The sequence below is a fragment of the Pipistrellus kuhlii genome, unplaced genomic scaffold, assembly GCF_014108245.1.
Source record: "Pipistrellus kuhlii isolate mPipKuh1 unplaced genomic scaffold, mPipKuh1.p scaffold_m20_p_15, whole genome shotgun sequence".
Lineage (NCBI taxonomy): Eukaryota > Metazoa > Chordata > Mammalia > Chiroptera > Vespertilionidae > Pipistrellus > Pipistrellus kuhlii.
In genome coordinates, this window is record NW_023425460.1 from 1765925 (window position 1) to 1781949 (window position 16025).

Consider the following 16025-nt stretch of genomic DNA (forward strand, 5'->3'; position numbering starts at 1 on the left):
AAGCCCAAAGTACAGAAGCCAGGAGAGAATGTTCCATCCCACTATCTGAAACCACAGTACCAGCTCAGTCTAGCTGCATGTGGAGCCTGCCTGTCCACTACCCTCCACCTCCCCTTGGGAGTTCACCTTTGGAGCTCTTGGTGCCCAGCCCTGCTGTGAATCTCAATAAGACCACTCCGCTCTTCCCATACAAGTCCCATTCACATTGAACTTGGACTCGGATTGGTAGAATATGGATTCTTGATCTTCTCTCCTAAAAAAATAGTGGGCTCCTTATATTATACTGTTTCATTCTTCTCTATAATTTTACATCCCAAGGGGACTGGGGAAGGAAGGGGTAGGCTAGTAAACACACACACACACACACACACACACACACCATTTACCTTTATTCTACAGAACTGTGGGTGCATCTTCAAAAATCAAGAGGGTCTGCTTAACTAAAATAATGGTTGTTACAAGGCAACTTATTATGTCTGCCTATACAGAGAATGAACTGGCAGCTTCTATGAATACATATATGTAATAAATGCATAAGACCTACTGAATCAGAATCTGGGTTTTAAAAAGATATCTTTGGGTGAGTACTTGGACATGGCAGTCTGAAAGCACACATTGGCCAGTAACAGGTTTGCTCTGTGCCCCCTTCTCTGTAACAGTAATGCCCTCCTCAATTTAGCATTTTATTTTCATTCTTCAAAAGACAGGAAAGCTATGTTTTCTGCAAAAGGCTGCTCTTTCTGAAATCCTCCTGCTCCTCCCTGGGAGAAATGCAGTCAATGCAGTCAAATGCAGTATTTTCTGGCACAGGTGAGAATGTGATAGGTCACTGTTCTCCAGCTGATTTTAAAACTGGAAGTGACCTGCGGAATTAGCCGTAATCACGCTCTTTCACAAGGGAGAAAGTAAAGCCCACAGAAGCTAATATCACCAAGTGTCACATGGCTAGGAAGCAGCGAAGCCTAGATTCACAACACCATTTTTGAGAAATCACAGATGTCCTTTTGAAAAATCTAGTCTTCCATTGTAAAATGTGCTTAACATTTTGTCATCTTTACACATAATGACTTCCTTAGTTTGAAAATTATATATACAATTTTCAAAATGATGTAGACTCATGAGCCTGAGATGAGTGATCTTGGATGAACAAAATTCTGGGGTGATGCGAATATTGGCAACCTTTCACATTTCTCTGAGTGTGGCGGAGAACACATTCCCCTGACATAAAATTTCTACTTCTTGGGAAGAATACTAACTGCCCAGCCTCCCCTGATAGAACATCGAAAAGACATTTGGCTCGTAACACCGCTGTGGATGAGATGGGCACAGGAGCAGCAGACAAAGTCGTGTTGCAGGTTCCAGGGAGTCTTCGCTGGCAGATCCCTGAGCTAATGAGATGACTAGAAGATAAAAATAAGGGTTTGCCAAAGCTTCACAAACATATTCTCAAGGGCGGGCAGAAAATATTGCTCAGACATAATTAGGAGCTGCTTGTGGGTAGACGAGATTCCCTCGTGGCAGGATTATGAAAAGAAGGCTGGGATGGGGACAGGGGTTCATCGTGTGCTGAGAGCATGATTCAGCTCCTGGTGAGGGCTGTGGCCAGCAGCACAGGCACCATGTCAGAAATACAGAACCCCAGGCAGGCCTCAGCCCACACCTACTGCACATGAATCCGAGCTTGGACAAAATCTCCAGGGGATTCCCCCTGTTTCACATTTGAGAAACATTAGTCTCCTTCACCGCTTCCCAATCTTGGGTGCCATCTTAAGACCAGATCAGAGGCTTTGGAGGAGGACTCTGGGAATATATTTTTTTAACCAGAACCTTCAGTGATTCTTATAATAAAGAAAGTTTGAAAGGGTTGAAAGATCAAGAAAGAGCTTGATAGACAAACAGAACTGAAGTGGTGCTCAGTCCTGCCACCTACTGGCTGGATGTTCTTGAATCAGCTACCTTCCCTCTTAGAACTTCCTTTTGGACATCAAATGGGACTGTGTATATCTTTGCAGATTGGATATGAGGACTAGCTAGGCAGCCATGAAATGGTGTATAAAGAGTCAAAAAGTCTGTCTTGTGTTTAGTAGGTGTGAAATAAAATATGGCAATTGGCATTTGTGTTGCCTCCCACTTAGCATTTCACATGTTGCCCTCTGAAAAACGGGATGGTAGGTATTGTCTAGGGTTCTTCTCACTTATAAGGTTTATCTTTGCTGAGTAGGTGGCAGCTTCCAGAAGCAAAGATGAACTCACAGCCTGGGGGAAGAGTCGGGTAGGTGAATGGGAACATACAGTAGAAACAAGCTTTACACACAAATGAATCATTTCATACCTCCGGATTATGTGTTGGCTAGCCTGTTGGAAGAGATCAAAGCTGCTATTTAATATCATTACAGTAATTATGATATCATTCATATATGCTAACCCAGGGAAGAGCTTTCGAGAGCCCTGAAATAAAACCTTGTCACAGCGTAAGGCTTCCTTGTGGCTTCAATTGTGCCTCGAAATTAGCCCAGGAGAACCACCCCCACCCACCCACCCACCAGCAAAACTATGAGCTTATTTAAGGTAGCTGCTTTGTCAGCGTATCCTTTCTGCTAGTGCTTTCCAACCTGAAGCTTCCTCACTCTCCACTGTCCTGTTATTAGCCTCTGTTTTTATAACTGCTGGAGAATGGCCCCTCCAGCGACGGAGCCCCCCACAGACACCCCATCCCTCCCGAGGCTCCGAGCTGAGAGCTCCTAATTGAATTCCTGCCCCTCAGGAGCACAGGGTCATCGGGATCAGTGTGCTGGCAAAGGGCTCCGGGGAGGCCGGCCGAGGCATGCTGGCCTCCTGCCATCGCTTCAGTGTCTGCACCCCAGCTTGGCGCACTCCTCTGCCACAAGCCCAGGGCCTGTTTATTTAATACAGTCCTTGATTGAAAGAGCTCCTTTCCCTGATGTTAGCTCGAACTTCAACTGAGTGTCTGGCGTGTTGAAATGAGAAAGTAGTCTAAGGAACTAAAAAGCCAGCTTGTTTAGGAACTCTTAGGACCTTCCTTTCTCAGATTTCTTCTGTACGGATGTGTCACTTTATAAGCCAACACGTCACAATGCTACCTGAGCCACTGCGGGTGAGCCCTCAATATTTAACTTATTTCATCTGAGCCTCATGGCAGCTCTGAGAGAGAAAGAAAGATGTTTTAGTTCGGAATATGTAGGATAGGTTGCATGAACATGCCAATACATACCTCTAATGTAGCTCCCGTACATGCTCCCTGAATAAATTAACAATGGCTGGTGGTCAAGATACCCTTCAATGGATGTTTAAGTTCTTAGAAAGATGTGAGCACTGGAAAATCATTTCTTATACTTGAGATGTTAATAACTCCCTTTTAGATTATAGCTATTAACTGATTTTTCATGTATTTCATGTGTGCATGTAAAATCACAGATTAATGTGAGTAAAGAAAAATAATCTTGATTTTGTATTTTAATCAATGTGACATTTACTAGGTTTGAAAAACCATACTCTTATCTGTTCTTGCCACTTGGCATTAAAATTCAGAGTTTGAGGGAATGAAATAAAAAAATGTCACTGCGTCCCGATATTTCTGAGAACCATTGGGGCACAAGAGAGGCAATAATTCAGAGAATAAGTGACCAGTCCCATAAAGGATTTATGATATGAAGCTGATTCTTTTTAATTGCATCTAAAATAATTTTGAAATTTCCTTTCTGGAGAGTGGAGGGAATGTTCTTCGACAGCAGCTTACCTCTCCAGGCCTTTGTTGGAAAAGGGAGTACAGGCTTCAAAATGAGAAATGAGGAGGCTCTTATCTTACCACATGAACATTTCTTTTTATATGAAATTAAAAGGGCTTATTAAAAATAATCTGAAGCATCTAAGCCCCCAGGACAGCAGAAAACATGCCTAGGAACATTCAGAAGATTACTCTATTGACAGATTATTTTAAGCAATTAAAAAGCAAGTGTCTTCCTCTCACAAGCTCTGACTGGCTTCAGGACCTTGGGATTTTGGAATCTGCTATGCAGATATGAGCTATGTGCATATAGATCATATAGATTGGATGATACAAATCACAGAACTTGCTACATTAAATTGAACTAGAAAATGCTCATCTCCAACCCTCTCTTATGAGTTTTGTTTAGAATATTTATCACTATATTCCCACCATCTTTCACTGGACCTGGAACATTGAATATGCTTAATAAGCGGTGGCATGATGATGGACACAGTGTCCACAATTAACATTTATTCTTAGTGTAGGCAGGATAGAACTAAACATACATTCTACACTGCTCACACATGACATGTATAAACACATTCTATATCATTCACATGAGATATTAGTGATATAGAATATATTAGTAACCAAACCATGTTTAAAGCTTTCATTTATTTCCTGTTTCTTTTAAAATTTTATTCTTAATTTCTCATTTGAGAAAAAGTGCCAAGGCAGTTCCAATGTAAATACTCTGGAGAAGGCATTTCCTCAAAGTTCTCCAGTTTAAGAAGGACCCCTCCCGTCCCAAGTGGCTCTGGTGCCCGTGACTGTCAGGGTTTGTCCAACATGGAACCCCGTCTTCCTAGACCATGTTGCCTTCCCCATGCTCCCAACAGCAAATTTCCTACAGAAAGGAACAGAAAGGAACCACCTTTCCTTGTTTACCATTGAACCTCCGTGTCCTGATGGTGCCGGGTATTTAAGAAGTATACATATACATGTGTGTGTACACATGTGTGTACATAGGGCTAAATCTCTTATCCTAATATTCATAAAACCATCAAAATAACTGTTATCATTTTGAAAATACAGAATTGTAGAGATGTACTCCAAGATAAAATTCAGAAATGCTGTCTTTAGTTTCTTTCTAGAGACAAAGAGGGCTTGGTCCTGTTGTCACATTCTTGTAAAATGTATATTAATATAAATAAGAAGTTAATATAAATAAGATATATAAATTCAATGTTTTATTTTCAAGCAGTTGGAATTTCAGGATTCCTGGATCACTGGGATTTTAGGAAAGATTGGGATCGGTAAGAGGAGAAGTCCTTTGTATGTAGACCTTAGAGTCATCCTGCACAGTCTGAGTCCTGGCTCCACTGCTGTGTAACCTGAGCAGTGCCCTTGGCCTCATCATTTGCACCAAGCACCTCAAACTCGTGGCCCACAACGAATATTTTGGCCCCCCAGCCAATATAATAGTATGTAAAAAACGTCATAGCCAAAATAAAAATGCCATAGCCGAAACCGGTTTGGCTCAGTGGATAGAGCATTGGCCTGCGCTTCAATTCCAGTCAAGGGCATGTACCTTGGTTGCTGGCATATCCCCAGTATGGAGTGCGTGAGAGGCAGCTGATCGATGTTTCTTTCTCATTGATATTTCCAGCTTTCTATCCCTCTCTCTTCCTCTCTGTAAAAACTCAATGAAATATATTTTTAAATAAAAAAATAAAAATGCCATGACTTAATTTTTACAATATCCTGTTATACATAATTATAATAATGAACTACAACGTTCACTAATGACTGATTACTATAATCATGTTACATTCATTTCCCTTACACGCCTTCTCACAGGCGCACCATTTCTCTCCACTAATACTAGCAAGAGAATATTTTAGCAGTCCATTTCCATGTTGTTAATCTTGTACTGATTAGTTTAGTGTGTGCAACCAGAAATATTTCCCTTTCAGAGAACAAGAAAAATAGGCTTATTTGCATTATGCTTATTAATTTGTACAGTTATTCAGTGTCTTGTAAATTAATGTTCAATAAAAAATGTTAGTTTTTATTAAAATGTTCCATTATTTTATGTTAACAATGACTCATTTATTTTAACCCTTTGTATTCATCGTGTCTCTATCAAATAGCCTTACTATGAAATTGAAGCTTCTGTTTTTTCACAGCCCACATAAACTTAAGCCTTGTTTATTTGTCCCGTGCTAGTCTTTAAGTTTGACGTGCTTGATTTACACCGTGCACTTCCCAGCCAGGCTCCGGGTGGGGTTCCTCACACAGGAGCAGCATGTGGGCTGGGCGTGGGCTCATTGCTTCAGTGGGTCTGCTAATGCCTCCCCTCGGGGAGAGCCCTTAGCTGAGGTACACAAACACAGCGTGCTGTGCCCTCGAAGTCCTGTTTTACATTTTTCTTTAAAATGCTCAGAATATTGAAGTGGAAAGAAATGCCATCTTTAGGAGGTGGGAATGATCTAAAACTTAGGCTAGAACCATGGTCGGCAAACTGCGGCTTGCAAGCAACATGCAGCTCTTTGGTCCCTTGAGTGCGGCTCTTCCACAAACTACCATAGCCTGGACGAGTCTTTTTTGAAGAAGTGGCATTAGAAGAAGTTTAAGTTTAAAAAATATGGCTCTCCAAAGGAATTTCAATCTTGTACTACTGACATTTGGCTCTGTTGACTAACGAGTTTGCTAGAACAAAAGTCCTCTCCTTAGCAGAGGGCAGACTGTACAAGGTGTTGCAAATTCCCTGGTTGCCTCAGGAGATTGGGCAGAACATCCAGCCATCTCTGTCCTGTTCCAGAAGGTTCCCCTGGACTGCTTGCCCAAGAAACCTGCACAGCAAGGCTGTGGTGCCACAGCTAATGCTGCTCATATCTATCCAAACAGATAGAGCATCTCTAGCTAAAGGCATATTCATGGAGATGCTCTTCATTTTAAACTGAACCTGGTTAGGTCACCCACGTCCACTTACACCTCTGCTTCCCATGCAGATCCATTTAATCCTGCCTGTGCTGGGCCCCCAGGCTGCTGCGGCCCTCAGGGACTGAGCACAGGCAGGAAGCGGGCTGGGAAACATGTACCGGGGCTGCTGCGGAGGGTACACCGAAGGGTCCTCAGCCAGGGCAGCCTGAACTCTACAAGGGGCGAGAGGTTCCTCTCCTCAGGATTGTCAACAAGAATCCCCTTAACAAAAGGTGGCTTCTGGTTCCTTTTTTTTCTCTCCTAAGTTTACTGCCTGAATAACTACAATGACCCTTGATTCTGAAAAGTGTTCTTGCTGGTGCCTAGGCATTACTGTGCTGTAAAATAATTTCCCTGGGTCAGTGTTCTCTAACTCCCGCAGTGGGTCTGAGCTGAGCCCTGTGAGTGGGGGCACTGCAGTGAATAGCTATGCAGATAAAACAACAACATGCTCTTCAGCCACGTGTTGTACCCCACATTCTCCCCAAGTTTCAAGACCAGTTCATACCAGACAGGTACACATTATTGCATCAGTCCTCACAGGATCCTCACCTGAGTAATAGCATTTCCCCATTAAAACAAACGAGGAGACAGAGTCACAGAGACACTGATGAAGTAGGAAATGAAAAACATTTTTTTTCTCTCTTAAAGCTATATTCAACAAGAAGAAAGTCTTGGAAAATCAAGACTTGGCTGCAGAAGTGAAAGAATAATAGAAGGTTACTAATTTGTCAGAGTATCAAAATGAGCTGTAAGAAGGTTACACCCTCAGAAAATACACAGGAATCCCTGGGCAGGCCCTGTCTGCCCCCTTTAACCACAGTCTCCTCTTAATGAAGTAGGCAGACATTACACTCAGCTTCTCCCAGGGGTGCCAGCAGACATTCTCTGGCTCGGTTTGCATGTGAGTGGAAGGGAGGGAGAGGAAGGGTCTGTCTTATACATAATGTCAGTTGTGCATGTGGAGTTTTCTATATGCTGCTGCTTTCAATTCTTGCACTCACCCTTTAAGGCTGAGTTTTTAAAAATCCTCACCTGAGAATATTTTTTCCATTGATGTTTAGAGTATGGAAGGTGGGAGGAAGAGGAGAGAGAAACATTGATGTGAGAGAGACACATCCATCAGTTACCTCATGCAACTGGTGCCAGGGATCAAACACACAACTCATGCTTGTGCTCTTGACCGGGAATGGAACCTGAGACACTTCAGTGGGTTCTGAAGTGTCTAACTACTTAGAAACATTGGTCAGGAAATTTCCTTTTTTTATAAAGAACTGAAGTTTCTGGTTAAATGACTTGCTTAAAAAATCCACACAGCCAGTCAAAAGCTGTTAACTCAGGTCTCTCCATCCTGCATGCCCACGTTTGCCTCACACACCTCTTGCCCTGTCCTATAAGGGAGCTATTTAGAAAAACAAATTTATGTCAATTCTTTTTTCTTCAATTTTTTATAGAACACAATACCCACATCATAATAACCACCTCAAAAAATACCATTTTATGCTTCAACTAGAGCTGCCAAACAACTTAGAAACACATAAAAGCAAGCTAAAAATCTTTGGCTATTAGCTAAAAGATGTGACTATTCTTTATAATAATGTGCTTTCCAGGGTTTTGCATGACATTTAAGTAGCCCTTTAAAAACACCAATTCCGGCCCTGGCTGGTGGCTCAGTGGGTAGAGCCTTGTCCCATACACCAAAAGGCTGCAGGTTAGATCCCTGGTCAGGGTGTACCGGGGAGGATAATATTTCTTTCTCACATCAATCTTGCTGTCTTTCTGTCTCTTTCCCTTCCTCCCTCTCTCAAAACAAAAAAATCAATGAAAAATACCTTCCAGTAAAGATAAAACCACAAAACCCCAACCCTGGTCCAATCAAACAAATTACACCAGAAGCGGCAAACCTGTGCCTCAGTGGCATCAAGTTGCAAAAATTAAGTACATTGTGTTGTTGTTCTTTGTTTGCTCTTTAAGCTGATGAGACAATTTTGACAAACTTCATCCATGGAAAAGAGCGAGACGAATGGTTATAACTTGGTTCATTTCTTCTTGTCAAACGCAATCAGCAGACCACCCGTTATGGACGTGGCTATTGCGAATTATTCCAATGACATCTGGGCTCTGGCAGCTATGCTCAGGAACGTTCATCCGATGAAGCTGAAAACCCGTCTAAGGTCCGCCCCCTGGGACTCGGTCCCTTGGGGGACCTCTGCCTGGGTATGCAGATGGCTCAGTCTCCTCGCTGCCCTGACAATGGAGTTCAGGGAAAGGTGCCAAAACTCCATCTCCATTCCGACTTGCTGCAACCACACGGTCATTAGCTGCTCTCGGAGCACTTAGGGGAACCATTTGATAAAATGGACCCTCGCTGGGCGGGAGAGCTGAGGGACTTCCAAAGTGACAGCACTGAGTGCTGAGAGGGGTGGCCTGCAATTTCACCTACTAAATCACAGAGACATGGGCGCCCTGCACTCAGTCAGCGCTCTTACAAATGGAAGCTTTGATGTTAAAGCTTGCTCAGGCAGAGCACAACACAGTAAGGACAGCGACTCCTGGGGGGCTCTGCTCACCTCCTCCCTCCCCCCCAATCACGGTGCCTCCCAGCCATTTCCCCAGATTGCTGCCCAGGCCCTCAGCCCCTTTAGGAGGTACTGACTCAGACAAAGATTGCCGGTGGACGGCTGTCCTCTTTCTCTAGCAGTTCCATGTTTCACTTGATTCAAGCATCTTCAAGTGAATGGCTCAATTGATTTCCAAAATCACTCCAGGTCAAATCCAGCTCAGATGCTATCCTTTCCAAAGCTTTGAGAGTCCGTCTTTGCAGCAAGGATGGTAAACATTTAATGAACTTCAATTCAGACGAGACACCTCCTTCTCACTTTAATTTGGCCTTGAAGCACATTGGCCCACTCAGATGCCTAGCAATCTTTTCGGTTACAATGTCTGCCTCTTTGACTCCAGTGAAATATATTACAGGTAGCACCATTTCCCAATTCCTTAAAACAGCATAAATAAGTATAATAGAGAGCGTCCTACTGGAATTCAGAATATTTTGATTCGAGGAGTTTCTAGGGAATTACTTTCTTTCTCTATCCAGCTTCATTTGTATAGGATATATCTTCCTTTTTATGTTTCAAAATATGTGAATTTAGTATTGAAAAGAATTATTGTAAAGTATAAATAAAGAGTACAAATGAATAATTAAAAGAAGAGACAGACACACTCAAATATAGTAGGCAGTGTTCTACCTGAAAGGGCTAATGGAAAGTTCTCTTATCTTTAAAAAGTGAATTCTAATGACCTCCATTTAACAGAAAGATAGGGACACTATCTTTCTTAATGGAAAGATGAGAAGCAGGGGCAAGCTTCTTAACCAGGAGTTACATAAATGACATATATGTGCAAGGTCAAAGAAGAATATAGTTGTAAATCCTAATAGCATTTCATTTATCTATTTTTCATAATTTGGTCAATTATTATATTTTTAACTTTGCAATTTAGTAACCTGATTTGAATCCAAAACATGAAAAAATAAACATTCCCATGTCGTTAAAACAGTTTAAATTGTCCAGAAATCTAAATTCAGGATTTTCCTTTTCTATGACAAATAAACCTATGTTGAACATCCTTACAAATAAATCTACATGTAAGTTTTTAGGCAAAATTCTTAGAACAACATAAAGATTTTGAAACATTATCTGCAGAGGATATTTAACAATATGCGCCACTTCACATAGTGACTATAGTTCTACTCAACTCTCACCAGAGTATTTGCTTTTTCAAATAATTAAATGTGTGCTAACCAAACAAAAAGATTAATTTGCATGTCTTTGTGAGGCTGAATCTTTTTCATGTTTATTGGTTATTTGTATTCCTTTTCAAGGGAAGAGTATGTTCTTCTCTTTGTCCATTTTCCTGTTGTTGAGGGTAAAATTGAGTGTCACTCTTATTCATCTATGTGACTTTTCAAAATTATTACCTGCCATATTTGTTGTACAGTTTACTGATCATGTACCTGTGTTTTAATTTCATTTCTGAAGTACAATATTCATATCAAGGTTGTGACAATCCTATTCACTTTTAGTTCAAGAAGCCCTTACAATTGCTGGCATAAATAAATATGTAATTTGTTAAACAGCTCCATTAAGACTTTATTAATTAATTAATTATATAAACTTATGAATTCATTAAGAACAACTATTGGTACAGAGAAAAAGTAAAACTCCTAATTTGATTGGCTGTAACTGATAGTCAACCAAATTTCCCCCTTGATCAGTTTCTCAGTTTTCCTTCAATTTATGAATCTATCCTTATTCTATATGAAGTTTCACTCCAGGCCATGTTCTCTTTCTATTAACCAGTCAGCCCATGGCCTATGATATATTTTAAATTCAGCGAAATCAAGTTTGCCCGATCTCTTCTTTACAATCACTCTGTCCAGTTTTTTAGAATCTTTGCATTCCCCTGAAACGTTCATTAGTTTTCTCTATCATTTCTAATTATTCATAACATAAATGGATTCTTGAAAGATCTGAAAATACACTAAAGAGAGAAATAACAAATAGAAACACACAAAACCTCCCTTCTTTCAAGGCTGGCACTATTGACATTTTTGTGCATTTCTTTCACAATCTCTATCAGGGATGATCTGGGGAGTTTTGCTACAGACAAGTGTTAAAGTATGATCAAAATTATGATGTAGAAAAAAAATGTTTGTTCCGGTTTATCATAGGATGGCGATTTATTCTTAAAATACTAGAAAAACATAATCAATTTCTCTCAGACGCGAATGTCTAATCTTTTGAGACTTGGAAAAAGTAAACAAGTTAATGAGCTAGATTCACTCACACCCTTTTCTATTGTTGCTCTGATTTATGACATCGTGTTCAATTTCACTGGAAACATAATCCAGTTAGTAATGTGCCCTAAAGATATCCCAGTAGCATGCCAGTCATGCAGAACCCTTTCTCTGGTTTTCTTTATTTCCTAACGATGAACAATTTCACTTGCTCTGCGTACATTACAAAATATAGTGCCATTTAATTCCTAAGTTCATTTCTGTATGTATTTATTCAACAGTGTCTTGGTGATAGGAAGTGCTCAATAAACATTTGTCAAATGGGGAAGAATGAATGAAACACACCACTTAAATAGAGTGCTGTGCGAAATGGCACATTATTAATGACTGCATTGGAAGTCCTAGAAGTGGCTGATGGAGGAAGAAATGTGAGCCTTTATTCATGGCCAAGTCTAGGAGATGAATAGTGGCACATGCGATGTGTGATTTATTCATAAGCACAGGCAGGAGATTTATAGGTCGCTATTAAGCTACTTGAGTTCCGGCTCAGTTTTAGGCTGCTCTTTTGTCATGATTAGCTATGTTGTGACTATGTTAAATAACAGGTTGAATGTGATGATATATGCGAAATGATTTCACAGATTTTACATATACACTGTTCCAGCTAAGCAATGGCTGTATCTCTGCTTGCATTTAAACAATTAGACTCATGCATGTCTACAAAAGCAAAAGCTTTTATCAGGACCTGAGACCCATTGTCACAGAGTGGGCTGTGTCTCCCAATACATCCATATGTTGAAGTCCTAACCTCTAGACTGTGGACAAAAGGAGCCACATGCTAACCCGACAAGCTCAGGGGAGGCCTGTGTGGCAGTCTTGCAAACTCAGAGATCTAAAATAACCACAAAAGATGGTCTGAAAATTAAATATTTAACTACAAACAGGTTATAGTGGGTAGTCATGTCCTAGGCCAACATTTTCCTTGACAAAGATCAACTTACATCTTTCCTGAGCCCATTTGCCTTCCTGCCTCTAAGATAGCATATCTGTGAGATGTCTGGGTAGCTTGTAACTTCTCTTTTTTTCTGGAGCCCCTGGGGCACAACCAAATGTGGTTGGCACCAGGAGAGATGCCTCAAATTCCTTCATTATCATGTTAATTGTTCCTGTACCCTCCTAAGTATGTGTCCATCATTCTAATTTTTATCCAATCCCAGGGGTTTCCTACCACTTTGCTTTATCCCACTTCCTTAATCCATCACCAGTAAATTTCATGTAACCTACCTATGTTCCTCCTTTGATTGCAATGTGTAAATACAAATGTAACCTGCCATTCTCCAGAGCATTATCTCAAGTCATTGAGGTTCTGCTTCCCTGCATATGTCCACACTTTGACTCAAATAAACTCACTAAAATTCTTTACAGGTTTCAATAAGTTTGTGTGTGTGTGTGTTGTTGTTTTTTTGTTTGTTTGTTTGTGTGTGTGTGCGGTTTTGTTTGTTTGTTTGTTTGTTTTTTCATTAACACGACTTAAAGTATGACCTTATTGGAGAAAGGGTTTTTATAGAGGTGAAGTTAAAACAGGGTCACTAAGTTAAAATAGGGAATGGACCCTGATCCAATAGGACTGCTATCCTTATAAGAGAAAATCTGGACACAGACATGCACAGACTGAAGAGAAAGAGAAGGCACAGGGACGGTCAGCCACTTGTAAGTCAAAAAAGAGGGCGGAAGGCGCCCTTCTTCCACAGCCTCAACAGGAAACACCACCAACACCCTGACCTCAGACTTCTCATTTCTGGACTATAGATTCAGAAAATAGATTCTGGTTATTTAAGCCACCCAATCTGTGGTGCTTTGTTACAATAGCCTAGCAAATTGTGTCCATGAATTAACAAACAATATAATGAGGATGAATGTTGAGAAAGAATAAGACATCTTTCAACATCTCAGCTTTAGAAAACAATGAGTCATATCAGCCAGCATACTGTCATGGGATCAAGCACCATCAGAAGAGTCCCGGCTCCAGGTAAGACCTCTGACATACCCACCCTGTCATTCTTACAATAGGAATTGAAACTCAACTGATTTCACTGCCCACTCCCACACCGTGATCCCTGGGATTGGCAAAGTATCTGGAACACGTGGTTGCATATCTGTAAGAGTGTGCAGGCTTGTCATGCTTTCAAAGAGTAACGCGTTCTTGGCTTTACCCCTGAGGTCTCAAGTCACCTGTGTGTCTCCTCTCTGTGTCCAGGCTGATCTAACAAACATAACAAGAGGAGAGGAATGCCAGGGGAGCCATTCCCAATCATTTCACCCCCAGCCCAGGATCACAGAGAACAGGAAAAGGGTATACATTTTATGAACGGGCTACATATAATGGCACCGCCCAAGGCACAGGAGCACCTCTATGGCTAGGTTTTTAGATCACAGGTGTTAACCTGACACAGGATGCGTGGTAGCATTTACAGACACCTGCCCCTGTCACCTCTTGGCTCTTCTGAACCCAGGACCTGCCCAGGATGGGCACCAGGCAAGTTTCACCGACACGTTCTAAGTTCGCAACTCGGCCATGCATTTATCCGTGTCATCTTCATAAAACAACATGGAACCAAGGTTTATAATAGCCACAGAGAGAGGAAAGCCATAATTCCCCACGCTTCATGACTTTGAATAATTAATTTAATCCCTGTGTCCTGTGAGAAGAGTGAAGGAAGAGGAGAGGGCGTGGATACAGATGACCACCGAAGCACAAACTGCCAGGAACACAGACTGCCGGGGGAGGGTGGAAGTAAAGCTCGCTGGGAAATATTTCTATTTCTCAGATGCTAATTGGATTCTTCTCCAGAGCCTTAAAGCAGCAGGGTCCGCAGGTGCACTGTGCATCTCCACTTGTTCTTATTTTTAGTGGTTACATAACCTCATGTCTCTGAAAACCCAATTAAACACCTTCCTGATCTCCACTGAGAATTCCCCCTAAGTAGTTCTCTACCAGGGCCGAAGCAGAAGGGTGATTCCATTTGCAAGCGCCTGCTGGGGGGCGTTTCACCAGCAGAGGTGCGGGGGACGTATGGAAATGGATAAACTGGGGAGAAGCAAAGGAAGACCCGTTTCCCAGACATAGTGGCAGTCTCTGGGGTTTGGTGCACAGCAGACACTGAGACGCCGAGTCTCAGAGGAGCAGGTCTCTCTGTCCTGCCACGGTCTGCAGGTTTCCAAGAAGGAATTCCTCCGAGTGGGGGCACATGTGCCTAAGACCCACACAAAAACATAGGCCGCTAAAGGGAGTGAACCATTATCCCTACCAGGTTGGTAGTCCTTAAAGCAAATCAGGTAAAAATCAGATCTTGCCTACTTTTATTCAGCTTGATCTTCCTCAAATACATAAGATAGCAGCCTTCTCCCTTCTCCTATTAAGACTCTTGATTCCACCATTTGAACATTGTATATTCAAGGACCTGCACCTGCCCTCCCACTGCCAGGCCTCTCAGAGGGCCTGCCCCTGGGCCAGGGGCCGCATGGCTTACCGACAGTGTTTGTGGGATCCAGTCAGGGTTTCGATCACGAAGCACTCGCCGTCATTGAGACAGTAGGCCAGGTCCTTGTCCCGGCAGGGCTTGAAGTGCTCGGACCGCTCAGTGGCATAGGTGGTCGTGTCTGCAAGGGAAGCACACAGAGCCGTGCGGTCAGTGGTGCATTCTGACACCTGGCTCCTGTCACTGGTCTGAATCTCCACATGGAGGCCCTCTCCTGGCACTGACTGACCTTGGGAATGCTAGACAGACCGGATGAAACCTCCCTTGTAATGAAAAAAATGCAATTGGATGTGACCCCCTCCAAATTCATGTAGTTAAACGTAATCCCCATGTAATGGCATTAGGAAGCGAGGGCCTTTGGCAGAGATGAGGTCATGACTAGATCTCCAAGACGTTCTTTGCCCATTCAGTCACATGAAGACACAGCGAGAAGATGGCCTTCTATGAACGGGGAACTTCCCTTGACCTTGGACTTCCCAGCCTCCAGGACTATGAGAAATAAATCTATGTTGTTCATTATAAGTAATCCTGTCTTTGGTATTGTGATAGCAGCCCTGACAGACTTTGACAACCACTGCAGTGGGTTGCCTTATTTCTCCATCAGATTGTAACAACTGGGAGCACTGAGACAAGCCTTATCTGAGGATGCATTGGCTGTGAAAACTGAATGACCCTTCAAACTTCTCCAATCTGCTCTCATTAATTTCAGTTTTAACAAACGCATTGTATGCTGGACTGAAACAATGTCCTCGTCCATTTAGTGTTGCTTAATGTCATCAAACATCTGATCAGTGTCTATTGTCACTGTTTGTGGAAACCATTGTCAGTTTCTGTGAGGGTTTTTTGACTGTTTATTTTTGTTTTTCAGTTATAGCTGTAATTGGCTAATAGCCAAGCCAATTATCCCTTCACTTCATCCTTTTGTTATGTAATTAAAATGCAAATGTTCCAAATTCTAAAACAGAATCTTTAATGT

The 16025-nt window shown here is 41.9% G+C and overlaps 1 protein-coding gene across 1 annotated transcript in view; it reads right to left on the reverse strand.

Annotated features, from left to right (window-relative positions):
• Positions 1-15806, reverse strand: part of NRG3 (neuregulin 3) — a 532463-nt gene extending 516657 nt beyond the window's left edge. Inside the window, exons 1-2 of the mRNA XM_045582211.1 lie at positions 15684-15806; positions 15041-15288 (exon numbers count right to left, since the gene is read on the reverse strand). Coding sequence (XP_045438167.1) covers positions 15041-15288; positions 15684-15806 — 371 coding nt within the window. The remainder of the gene's footprint in view (positions 1-15040; positions 15289-15683) is intronic.
• Positions 15807-16025: the final 219 nt, after the last annotated feature.